This window comes from Balaenoptera ricei, chromosome 9, assembly GCF_028023285.1.
Source record: "Balaenoptera ricei isolate mBalRic1 chromosome 9, mBalRic1.hap2, whole genome shotgun sequence".
NCBI classification, from domain to species: domain Eukaryota; kingdom Metazoa; phylum Chordata; class Mammalia; order Artiodactyla; family Balaenopteridae; genus Balaenoptera; species Balaenoptera ricei.
In genome coordinates this window covers 47,470,490-47,482,929 of record NC_082647.1, presented here as the reverse complement: position 1 = coordinate 47,482,929, position 12,440 = coordinate 47,470,490, and the positions used below count along the sequence as shown (strand labels likewise).

Sequence of the window (12,440 nt, the reverse complement as noted above, 5' to 3'; positions counted from 1 at the left end):
TTATTTATTTAGGCCTTATGGGATCTTAGTTCCCCGACCAGGGATTGAACCCAGGCCCCTGGCAGTGAGAGCACGGAGTCCTAACCACTGGACTACCAGGGAATTCCCGATAATGAATTGTTTTAAATTAATGGAATGTGCATGCAAATATACATGTGTCTGGGTGCATGTGTGTGCACACGGGTGTGCATGAGGTTGAGAACAATCTCTGGGACTTTGTTTCTGTAACTAAGAATTGGGACCTGCCCCCAGGCAAACAGTCAATATGAAATGTCAGGAGTGTGCCTCCCAAGCACTGACATCCTTCACTCCAGGCTCAGGAAACCCCCGTTCCTCTCTAGAAGCAGAAGCCCAGAAAGGAGAGGCACTCCAGAGCCTACACGTGAAGCACAGAGTGTCTGCAACAGCAGCATGACTCCTGTAAGTCCAGGCACCATGGCCTCAGCTTTTCCTGTCCTCGAAACTCTCCACCGGCCACCCCACTCACCTGTGATTCTCTCCGCAGCCCAGTACTTCCCCACGGTCTCCAGCACCCAGGCTTCCCCACTGTCCACGATCAGATATGCACTTTGGAAGCTGTGGTAGGAGTTTGCATCTTCATAATAATTCCCGCCTTGTCCATATTCTTCCAACAAGGCGACGATGACATCTAAGGCTTCTTTAGCTGTTGCCCCTCTCTCTAAACCAAGCCTGAAGTAAGAAAACCAGAAGCATACCTCTGTCATTTCTCACCACCTCATTATCAGCATAGGAACCAAAGGCTGGGACGGGGCTGAGTTATGAAGAACGCCAACGTGTGTAACTATGTTAAGCACTCAAGCCAATACGCAAACAGATAAACAGCACTTGAACTCAGATACACAACCGTCACACATGCAGTTCAAAATCATGGGGGCGTTTTCTGTCTTTGGACGCACCCCTTCCATAGAGAGACAGGAGTCAGGAGCCCAGTGGCTTCTCCCTCTTGAAAGGAAGCTCGGCCACCTCTCTTTCTCCTTTCTAATTCTGACTCCCCTGGAGCTGGTCAGCTCAGTTGCAGCCCTTAGCAAGACCCCCTCTCTGTGGCTTTTTCTTCCTCCTGCCTCTGGGCAAAAGGAAACCTCTCCCCAGTCCAGCATTGACCTCTATTATTCTACACCAGATATTTTGATTAGTAATAAAAGTGCTCCACAGCCAGCCATTGTCCTCTGTGCATATAATTCACTCACAGTCTCATTAGCAATGGGCGGCTGGTTCGTACATGATCAGTCCTTTTCTACATATTCTCCTCCTACCTATCAGCGCACCTCTACTGGTGTAGCTTACAGCTTCAGTCATCCGAAAGGACATATTTCTTTCAAAGTGAAACAGCAGTCCCCTCCCAGCCCTTCCAATTAATAGACCCCTTAAAGCAGGCACAGAGACTGCCCTCTGTGTGACCCTGAGCAAGTTCCGTAATATACTTGAACTTCAGTTTTATGTCACCTGTAAAATAAATACCTACATCACTGAGTACTATGAGGATGGGTTTTATGAGACAATGAACACAAAAATACATGGCTCTAGGGCCCAGCACCAAGTACGTGATCAGTAAGTTTCCAGACATAGCACACTATGGCAGAAAAACAAATGACTCAGAGATAAAGGGACCTCAGTTCTAATTCTGGTTCTGCTATCCACTGGGAGTAAACTTTCCGAACCTTGATTTTCTCATCTGTAAAGTGAAAACAGTACTACTTCCCTCTCAGGCTGATTTGAAAGAAGATGGCATGTAATGGGTGCTCGGTAAATGTCTATTTATTCATCTCTTCATTTAACTTGTAATTCTGGTGGCAGAAGCACAGAACAGAGCAATGAGCCGGCTAAGATGATAGCAGAGGCCAGTCCTGGGTGAGTTTTCAACTTGAGATGCAATCATTATTAAAATTCACCCAGCTTGATTCTTCCTGAAGGGACGTTTCACCGTGCTGCCGGATAATGCAACTCTGTGCTCTGGTCTTATCTTTGCAAGAGGCTTATTTTCATAGGTAATTATATATCAATTCATTTGGCATTTCTTAATTTAAGCTTACTTAGGGAGGCTTGGTGACAAGGCAATGCTTTGAGAAGCTGAAGCCTGAGACTTCATGGGAGTGATAAAAGAATAAACTCGTTAGAAGATGGAATTAGTGGACTCTTCTGTTGGTCAGTGCCATCTTCTCCAAAAAGGAGTGGAGGAAATAAGCGCTCACCTTACCTTGAGGATCCAGAGCAAACAAGTGTGCTGTGAGTACCTCTCACGGCCCAGAGCTGGGCGCACAGGAGGGCCCTTGCTTTCCACAGGTCCTGCTTTCCACAGGTCCCTGGTGGCCCCTGGTTACATCGTCTTATGTACGTATTCCAGGGAGAACCCTGTGCCCAGGGCCTTTGCAGGGCCCCAACTTACCCGTGCAAATGTGTGCTAGGAGCCTGTGAATACCCAGCCGGGGCAACAGTGCCACCTTTGGAAGCTGTGACTTCTCTTGTGCAGTTTCTAACTTACTCTCCTGCTGTTCTGCCTGTTTGGGTCCCACGCTGAGATTCCAACACACGTGCCCTCCCACACTGACTTTGATGCCCTCTGCACGGCATCTGCAGGGGCGCCTCAGCGCTCATCCACAGACACGATTCTGATTATACCCCTCATGCCAGGACCATGGGGAAAAGATATGCCTTTGTCCCACCTGACCACTCCCTTGCGGTCTCTCTGCCATGGGCTGAGAACAGGACAACTGCCAGAGCTGTGAATGACAGCGGGTTACACCCTCTCCGCCTGAGACTCAGCGGTACAAATGCACCAGGCTATGGTGATCCAGGCCACAAGTCTCCCAACAGTGAGGCCTGTTTTAAAGTTTTTCATGACAGTTTCCCCTCCTAGATGAGGCAGATTCATCTGATGCAAAATGAGAACAGAGCCTTTCTGGCCCCCATGCTTACTTTCACTTCGGGTGCTACACCTCATTATGGGCTTGACTGGAGCAGGAAAAGGGATGAAATTAACTGGGCCAATGTTAGAGTCTCGCTCTGACATCAACCTTCAGTGCAATTCAAATCCTTCCGAGTGTGTGCTTGGTCCGGGTTTTTCTGGGTCTTGGAGTTAGATGCTCGCAAATTCAGATCCTTATTTTTTATGGGAAATCCTGGAGAAAATCCCTCTTTGGGGCCCGTGACCTTTTCACTGGTACGTCAAGCTCACTGCATCCATTCCTGAAAGGTTAACACAGCTCACTAAGGAAGATGAGCACCGTGTGTTCTCCCCTAATGCAAGCCCTCGTGTTTAGAAACTCGGCTTGCTTGTCTTTTTGACACTTATGTCTCCATTAATTAGGGAGACCCCTGTGCCTTTGAATCCCAATTAGGTAAAACCAAGTTATAACTAGATTTACCGTGGATATATAATCACTGCCCTGGGGAAAGTGATAAAAATAGTCAACTCCCCTCCCCTTTTAGGGATGAGTTTGGTGTTCCTATAGGGATGTAGATGCAAATCACCTTCCTTCTCCCCCACAAATCCAGGGGTCTGCAAGGCCCCTCTTGGTTCATGATTTTTTGGACATCGAACGATTCCCAGCCTCTAGCCAGAGGGAAAGAAGCAGGAGGGGAAAAAGTGGATGCTAAGGGCTGCATTGATTTGGAAGAAGGATGCGGGAAACCTTTTGACTAACCTCCATCTCTTGGTATCCAGAGCTTCCTGGCTCCTGGAAAGGAGAAGTAACCTGTGATCTAGTACAGACAGGGGTCGCCTCCCTGAGGGGAGTGGACCCCGGTACACCAGGCTCTGTCGAAGCCTCGGGCAAGTCCCTTAACCTCAATTTCCTGTCTACCAAACAGAAGTAATCAGACCCACTTCACTGGATTGTTGTCAAAGTTAAATGAAATATTCTATCCAAAACGCATCATACAATAGTGTTCGCGAAACAGTAACTCTAATCCACAGGTTCTTTCCTCCTACAGACATTGGCTGGGCCCCCTTTCAGGTCACCTGTGAGTTCTCACACTCCCCACAACCTAAAGACAACCCTTGGCCCTTTCCAGTGATTACACTGGCCTCTTTTCAAGGACTTTTGTGTCTTTTTATATGCTGAGGGTCTGATGGAAAGTGTCCAGAATTATAAGATGCTCTAAGATATTGGGATGGACTGGGTTTTAGTGACAAAGTTAAACCCAAACGGAGCAGCAAAAGTCAGTCTGCAGAAAAAGAAGAGAATAGAGCAGTCATGCAAAGGCAAGAAGAGGCGTGAAACTTGAACGAATGCAGTGACGCACGGGGGCCAGCTGTGCCAGCTCGGAGCAGCTGGCTCTATGTCAAGAATTCCGATCTAGTTGTTAAACCATTGGTAGCCTGACATCAGTCATCGTGGGAGTACTTACACCATGGAAACTGGAAAAGGCTACAAATCAGAGCTGCCCCCCACCACCCCGCCCCAGTCTGGTTATTAAACATTTACCAGAATGCCACTGATGAACGAGTTCTAAGGGCTTTCTAGTTCTCATCCAAGAGGCCAAGATGCATTATCGTGAGAGACAGACCTTGGATTTTAAGAGAACCCTTACCTCCAGAAAATAAATTCCCATTTTTTAGGCTAGCTCCACTCAGCTTCTTGTTACTTGGTACCAACCTCCTGAAACATGCAAAAATGGAGTATATGTGTTTATGTGCCTCTTCCCGAGAGAAAGGGATTCGTTGACAGATTCTCACAGAGATCAGTGGATTGAAAGTAGCAGATGTTACTTAACATCATAAACTGAAAATGAAATATAAAACCAGTATTGCCTAATGCTTGAATTCCCACAGCAAACCTCTAGGAAACACATACAAATTATACTTTTATCTTAAACTCGGTGCCCAATAAAGTGCTACCAACGTTCACTTATGTCCCTTTGGACTGAGGCTGGATGTGACGTGCTGTTGGAAAGCACAAAAGATCAGAATCCATAGAGGGGCAGCCGGCCCTATATAATCTTCGAATAATCAACCCCAGGTCTAGCAAGCACTAGAAATAAAGTGTAAAATGCAAAGAGCTTGCTCTCCCAGGAGTTGTCCAGGAAAGAATTGGCATCCAAGCACAGCAGACAAGCACGGACAGAGGAAGTAGTGATCCCTCCAACGGCAATACCTTGGAGATACTGAGCCCAAACTGAGAGAACACAGCTCACGGACTGAAAGTTTCCTCTAGCACGCTGGTTCTCAACACTTTGTGTGTATCGGAAACACCTGGAGGGCGCGTTCAAGCACGGATTGCTGGTCCCACCCCCCAGAGTTGCTGATTCAGGAGGTCTGTGGTGGGGACCCAGAATGTACATTTCAAACAACTTTCCAGGTGATGCCAGAGCTACGGGGTCACCAACCACACTCTGAGACCCACTGCTCCGGAACCTCGCTACTCAAACAGTGCTCTGTGGCGCTTCAGCACCCATCACCTGGGAGCCTCTGAGACATTGATCTAGGAGGCCTTCTGGCTCAGGGGTCACTTTTAGCATTCGGTTAGTATGAACTGGCCCCCTCACTGTCTGACTGGGCTTGGCTGAACTGATCATAGCTTGTATAAAGCTGAGACCCTGAACTCACAAAGAGCCACTCAAGGTGCGGACACCCGCGGCAGGGTCCTCTTCACACACCTGCTTTTTTATTGTCATAACTGGACATGGGTGGTCAGGGAAGGAGTTAAGGTTAAATGACTATCGTTAAGTTCACCCTATAATCTACTCCTGACACTTGTTAGTGAACAGACCTTGGTAACTATCACAACCCCAATTATGTGCCAAGTATATCTTCTCGGTCTACATCCCGCAGCGTTGTAGACCCAGGTCAAAGGTATCTTCTTCTCGAAGCATTCCTAAACAGACTCAGTCCATTATCATCTCTGAACATCCAGGGGTGTTTGCTGAGGGCCTGGGATTCTGTGCCATTCATGTGGCTGCAAATCTCAGATTGCCTTGAGACACATCTCTCCTTCTGTCATCTTAAATTGGTCTTAAAATCTTGCATTGCTCAATTTTCTGTCTTCTCCCAGCAACCAGACTAAAATCTCTTTGAAGTTTTTGAGCTTCTTCATGTGCCCACAGAGTCTAGCACAAAGCAGATATTCAGTAACTCTCGTTGCCTTATAGGTTGATGAACTTGAGAAGATACATCAGAGGCTTCGAAGAAATTTTAAAAAAAAATTCTTTTCTGTCGTCCCTTAGAAATCAACTGTTTAAACGGTGGTATTTGCCAGTTCTATAAATCCCCTGCCATAAAGTCAATAATAACTCAAAATGCAAGGCTATGAATGGAGCATAAAAGGGACATTATTTTTCATTGTTAACTCTTCATTTTTAGGATTTCTGTTAAGCATGGAGGTAAAAATACTGGGACAACTGTCAAAACATAAGCTCAAAACTTGTTGTTATTCTATCCATTTCATTCTGTTGATCAAGAGAAAACTGATTATAAATATAAGGCTTTTCCCTCCTTTTCTCCAGCTCAGGGAATCTGCTCCTTCTGACTTTATAATAACCAGGAAGCATAAGGAAGGGTGAGGAAGGTATAAAGGCAATATGGCATCAAAGTGGTGTCACAAACAGACCTGTCCATCAGCTGGAAGAAGCTGTGGGCCACGGAGGTCTCTGTGTAGATGTGCAATTTCTCCCTACAAAACCTACAAAATGTAAAAACCTCTATTCCTTTTTATAGGATGTTACATGTGGGAAGCTCTCTGGAGGTCACCCAGTCGAGGCCTCACATCGGACAAGTGACAAGTATCCACACTGAAAACCAAGACCTCCAGCTCCCAGCCCAATCCTCTTTCAACCATGCCATTACTCTATTGCATTTCAGTATTTCAGAAAAAAGGAAGCCATTTCAGAACGTTGTTTCATTCCCACCCACCATCTACTTTAGTCATTCTTTCCAAACTCAGTCGTTGATCAGCCACTACGTGCCAGGCACACAGCCCCTAGGGCTTGTGACACAGTAGTGAACAAGGCGACAGAGACCCCCATCCTGCCGAGCTTACACATCCACTTCCCTCTGTTACACTGTGGCTGGAAGGGGAGGGAAAGGAAGAAAAGATGACCAAGACATAGAGGGGAAAGGAGGGAAGTGATTTCTGTTCTTTTTTCCTTTATCTTTTATGTATTTTTTATGTATTCTTTTTATTTTTATATATTATTAGATAGATACATTTCAAAGACCATAAACTTAAAAGTGTAGTTCAGTGGTCTTTAGTATATTCATAAAGTTGTGCAACTATCACCATAATCTAAATTTAGAACATTTCAACACCCCAAAAAGAAGCACCATATCCATTAGGAATCACTCCCCATCCTCCACTCCAACCCCAGGCAACCACTAATCTACTTTCTGCTTCTGTGAATTTGCCTATTCTGGATATTTCATGTAAATGGAATCATACAATAATGACCTTTTGTGTCTGGCTTCTTTCACTTAGTATAACGTTTTCAAGATTCATCATGTTATAGCAGGTATCAGTACTTAATTTTTTTATTGCTGAATAATACTCCATTGTAATCTATTCTTTTTTCCATCACCTCCAAGTTTATATCAAAAGGCACAAGTCATCTTTGGAAGGACTGCGTTACGAAGTATGAGGTTTGGAGGGAGATAAATCCCATGCCCACACCCCACCTGTTCTGGGCAGTTGTTTCAAAGAATCACCAGGCAGTACCTGACCAGATCCATCCCCAGTAAGGCTTCCGTTTCAGCGGCTGGTTCTCTGGCATTGATGGCTTCATTGGCTATGCACACTCCATGTTCATTGGCTCCCATTTCTGCCCCCCAAAGCCAGGCAGGTCTGCTTATCACGATGGCATGGGTCCTGGGAACTTGGTCGATTGAAATGTAAGTGCACTAAAAAAATGAAGACAGGAAAGAAAGGGCCATCACCTGTCAGGTACCACTTAGCTTTCACCTTGGTACTTACATTAAACCACCACATCGGTTACAAACAGAGCCGAGAAATAAAAGGCCTTGCGACCACCCAGACTTAAAAAACACCACACGTCTCAAAGCAGCTCTAAGGTTTCCACAATGAGTTTCAGTCTTGTCACTCACTCAGTTTTCTGTCTCTTTGGTGCAGGCCAATCTGTGAATAATGTTTACATCTACAGCAGTCCATCTTCTCGAACCAGGTATTCAAGCAATCTCTGCCCTGAATATTCTGTATCTAGCCATTTCAATGGGCACAGATGGCCACCAGCATTTTAAACAAGCATAGCTATTTATTTGCAAAACTCCTTCTAGATCAGTGGTTTTCAAACTTTTTAAAAGTTATAGAGTCCTATCTATAAAAGAAACTTTACCTAGATGCCTAACATAGAAAACAGATAAAAGGAAAGATGCTTTGTCTGAAGAAAAGAGGGTCCCCTAAGCTTCCTGCAATGATCCCTAGGGCTCCCTGGAACACAGTTTGACAACCCACATGACTGCTCTGGTGGTAGAAAAGAGAAAATGATAGTGATACTTTACATTTAACTAACGCATTAAATGTACACTCTCTTATCCATTGTGCTTCCTGGTCTGTCCCATTTGATTCCCACACTAAGCCCATGAGGTGGACATACAAGGAAACAGTCCCAGAGAGGCATATTCCTAACTGCTGTCACAACTGCAGTACATAAGCACTTAGAGCTGTGTCTTACCTTCTCCAGGCTGCTGTGTCTTTACCTAGAAAATGAATGAGCTAATCTAGATCAAGCTACTTCTTTCCAAGTATTGATACTTTTAGCCTCAGAACACTTCCTCCATACAAACTCTTACATAAAAGCATAAAGACAATAAAACTGGTCAAAGTGTATTGAGGTGAATGGAAGAACAGGCATGGGACTGGGGATAGATAACTCAGAGCCTTTCCCCTCCCCATACCGGGCCCCTGGGAGGACTCGGCTAGAGCAGTTGGAAAAGCACTAAACTAGGCTGTCCACAGGAGCCTCCTGACGCTGACATGCTAGCAGGCTATGACACACATACTCTTCCCACGGAAGCTGCAGTATGGAACTCAGGGCTCTAAATTACACAGAGCTTTTTAGCTCTCAGGGGAGAATTTTATCAGCCACAGCAGCCATTTGCATTTTAAATTGGGCACCTGAAAGCACTGTATCAACTGCAGCCTTAGATCTTTTTTTTGATTCAAGACCCACTTATATGGACTGAATGCAGCCCAGAAAGCTACTCTGCATTGATTTTCCATAATCTCTAAACCTCAGGCAAGAGCAGAAATGCACACTCACTGGTCACGTGACATCTGTATCTTCACAATCCACGTTAGGTATTGCTCTGCACTGGGATAATGTTATTTCATTTGATAAGTATTTGTAAACTGAAAAAGGTAATTAAACCCGGAGGTTGTGAAGAGACCTTTGAGTTTTTCATGGCAAACTGATAATAAAATATACTCTTGAAATGTTTTCCCCTATTCAGTTCCCGAAAGTTATTTATTGTTTAAAAAAAATGATTCTTTTACAGCAAAAAGCTGGCCAAAGCAGTAAACAGACTACGGTCCTCTGTGCTCTTCTAAATGGAATTGAAGTTTATATGTTAGAATTGTACTATTTCATGCAAAAAGCAGCATTGATCAATACTTTGCAAAACCCCTGTACCCACTGAGGTCCAGTGACAAACTCTATCTTGAAAAGACTAAGTAAATAGGGAAGGAATCTCAGATTCTTAAGCACAGATTTATCATAAGGTTTTTTTTATAAGGACAGGAAAAAAGCAAAATAGGAAATGAGCTTTTTATTTGCCCTCAAATTCATTTTTACACATTCGTTCCCATTTCACCAATTATCTACAGAGCACCGACCACACACAAGGCATTTCGTGCTAAGTGCTGCTGGCAGATAAATCAGTGAGGAGGCCCAGCCTCTGTCCATTCAGTTGGGAAAGAAGGAGAAGGCACATACGCAGACTATGACTACAGGCCAACTTCAGTAAGTGTCACTGAGGCCTGTCTGCTTAATATGCACTGCATCTCGTCCCCTCCTCCCACCTTGTGCTCTGATCGACACCATCCTGCTCTTCCTTTTCCTTTCCCCATTCCATGCCATTTTGACCCTTCCAAAATACTATATAATTGACTTATGTATTGCACGTGCTGTTTATTTATGCTATCTCCACCAGCTAGAATGTAAGCTCTATTGAGAAATTACAGAAGGGAAGGAGGGAGAGATATTTGCTGTTTAGTTCATGATATATCCCAAATCTGGTATATAGTAGGCATCAATAAACCTTTTTTTGAATGAATGAATGGATAAATGAGTGAACGAATGAATAACAAAGGTCGGAGGGAGCATAATAGAGGTTCAAAGGAAAGGGAACACAACCAAGTGGGCAGAGGTTTTATCAAGTGAGTGACGTTTGGGTTGACCTTGAAAAGTAGGCCAGACATCGAGGTATTCCAGACAGAGGTAAGAGCCTGAGAAAGGTGGGGATGTCAAAAATGCGTTCACGGTTCAGGGAGGTCCTCCACCCTGCCACTTAGGGGAGCTATGATGGCATTGAGTCACAGGACTGCAAAAGCTCAATAAGTACTGACAGATAAAAATGTTGAACACTGAATCCAAAAGACCATATGGTCTCTGTGGGAGTCCAAAATACATGCAGCCAACCTGACACTTTTCAGGCCAAACTTAGAATCATGAGGAAGGAAGGAGATCCCCAACTAGCCAGATGGGCTAAATCAGCGCCTCCCAAGCACCAGGCTGAGGGCTGATGCCTCAGATCTCCTCACAGGCCACAGGGTCGGGGAGCGGGAGGTGGGTGTGTGTGCACCCCAGCCTTAGTGAGCCTGTAACACATGCCCCTCGGGGCATCTTTGTCACGGACCACAGAAGTCTGGGCCTCACAAGGGCCCTTCTGTGGCTGCAATTCACACATGGTCCACTGGGTTTGAAATCTGTCTAATCACACCCAGGTGTGGGAGGGAGTGGGGAGGATGGACACACTTGTCTCATAGAGATCGGTTATTTTAAATCCCAGTTTGGGAGCAAACCTCACAAATAAGGAACATTTACACAAGATGTAACGAGTTAAACTTTGTAAAGTCAGCCATCTAGAACATGAACTCCGCAGGCAGTCATTTTCTTAAGTAAAATTCACTGACGCTCACAATTTCCACATTATTAACAAGGCAGAGAAAAAGTGGGATCTGAGGTAGCAGGAAAGGTTTCTCTGGGGAAAAAAATCCAAAAGTACCTGAAATTTTCTTTCAGCCTGGAAAAACAATTTAGTTCTAAAGTCAAAAGTCCTAGCCAAGTTTCTATGAGAGAAAATGTTCAACACTCAGAAGATCAGTCTTTACGGGGATAGTTCTGGCCTCACTTCGGTGATTAAGCTGTTCAAGGGGGCTTCAGAAAAAGAGGAACAGTTTGTCTTGCTGCCCCATGGCCACACCCACCCAGCCTTTAATAAAACAAATCTGTCAGTTAGTGTGACTTCTGGGGGCCAACGCCACCCAGCAACATAAGAATGCCCAGGGCAGGGGTCGTGGTGAGGCACACTTCTAAATGTCAGCCTTGCCTAATGCTAATCACTGAGGTTTTAAAGGTATTACCTGCACTGAGCTTGTCGCTCTCAGGTGGCTCCTGGGGACACATGCCAGGTTGGAGGATGGAAAGATAAACCTTGACAAGACCCCAGAGACAAAAACAAATGACAATTCTTCTTCAGGGCAAACCCTTTATTATTTTGTGTGATGGTGTCCAAAATGAAAAAGCAAAATCAGCGTCATGCTGTCGCCTACCCCTTGCACATTCCTGCACACACTATTTCTGGATATCACCCAGTGAAAGGGGAATAGAGACACTCACACAATAGACGTTTCAATTAATGAAACGCAATCATTGTGCCTTTCCTACTGTACTCAGATGGTGAACATAACCCTGGCACCACCAGCGAAAACCACTGTGAAATGAGTTGATGAGTCAGCCAGACTTCTTAGGGTGGGAAACAAAGGTAGGGAAAATGGGATGCTTCAGGGAAATAGTTTTAGTTTTAGAAAATTTGTGACTCTAAAGCAGCACTGCTAATTAGCACTGAGGTTGTTCGTTTTTTAATTTTTTTTTATTCCAGTGTCCTGCCTGCTACTTGACTGGTTTTTGAAAATGTGCCCTTAAGGCTCACATGAGTTTAAACAAAGACAAAAGAAGATGTTGACCACACTTTAGAAGAGCTGCCTTTTAGTCCCCCGAAGCTCTAAGATCTTTGAGGATGGACAATGCAAAGGCCTGGCGTCAGAAACAGGATTGGGAAAGGGGACGTGATGGAAGGAAGCCCCCTGCCGAGCCACTCTCCCACGGAGCAAGGGAGATGCCCTGACCCCACAGAAGGCTGGGGACTCCTGCTCCTGGGGCTGAAGAGACGAAAACAGGAAAACAGGAAGAAAGACACACAATCTACTTAGTGGCCATGGAGCTCTGGTCACATTTCTTTGATTCCAGAATGA

General features: G+C 45.0%; 1 protein-coding gene across 1 annotated transcript in view; it reads right to left on the bottom strand.

Moving 5' to 3' along the window:
- The window catches only part of SCRN1 (secernin 1), a 58,209-nt gene that overhangs the window by 18,539 nt on the left and 27,230 nt on the right, over positions 1 to 12,440 (bottom strand). Inside the window, exons 3-4 of the mRNA XM_059933673.1 lie at positions 7,668 to 7,849; positions 488 to 690 (exon numbers count right to left, since the gene is read on the bottom strand). Coding sequence (XP_059789656.1) covers positions 488 to 690; positions 7,668 to 7,849 — 385 coding nt within the window. The remainder of the gene's footprint in view (positions 1 to 487; positions 691 to 7,667; positions 7,850 to 12,440) is intronic.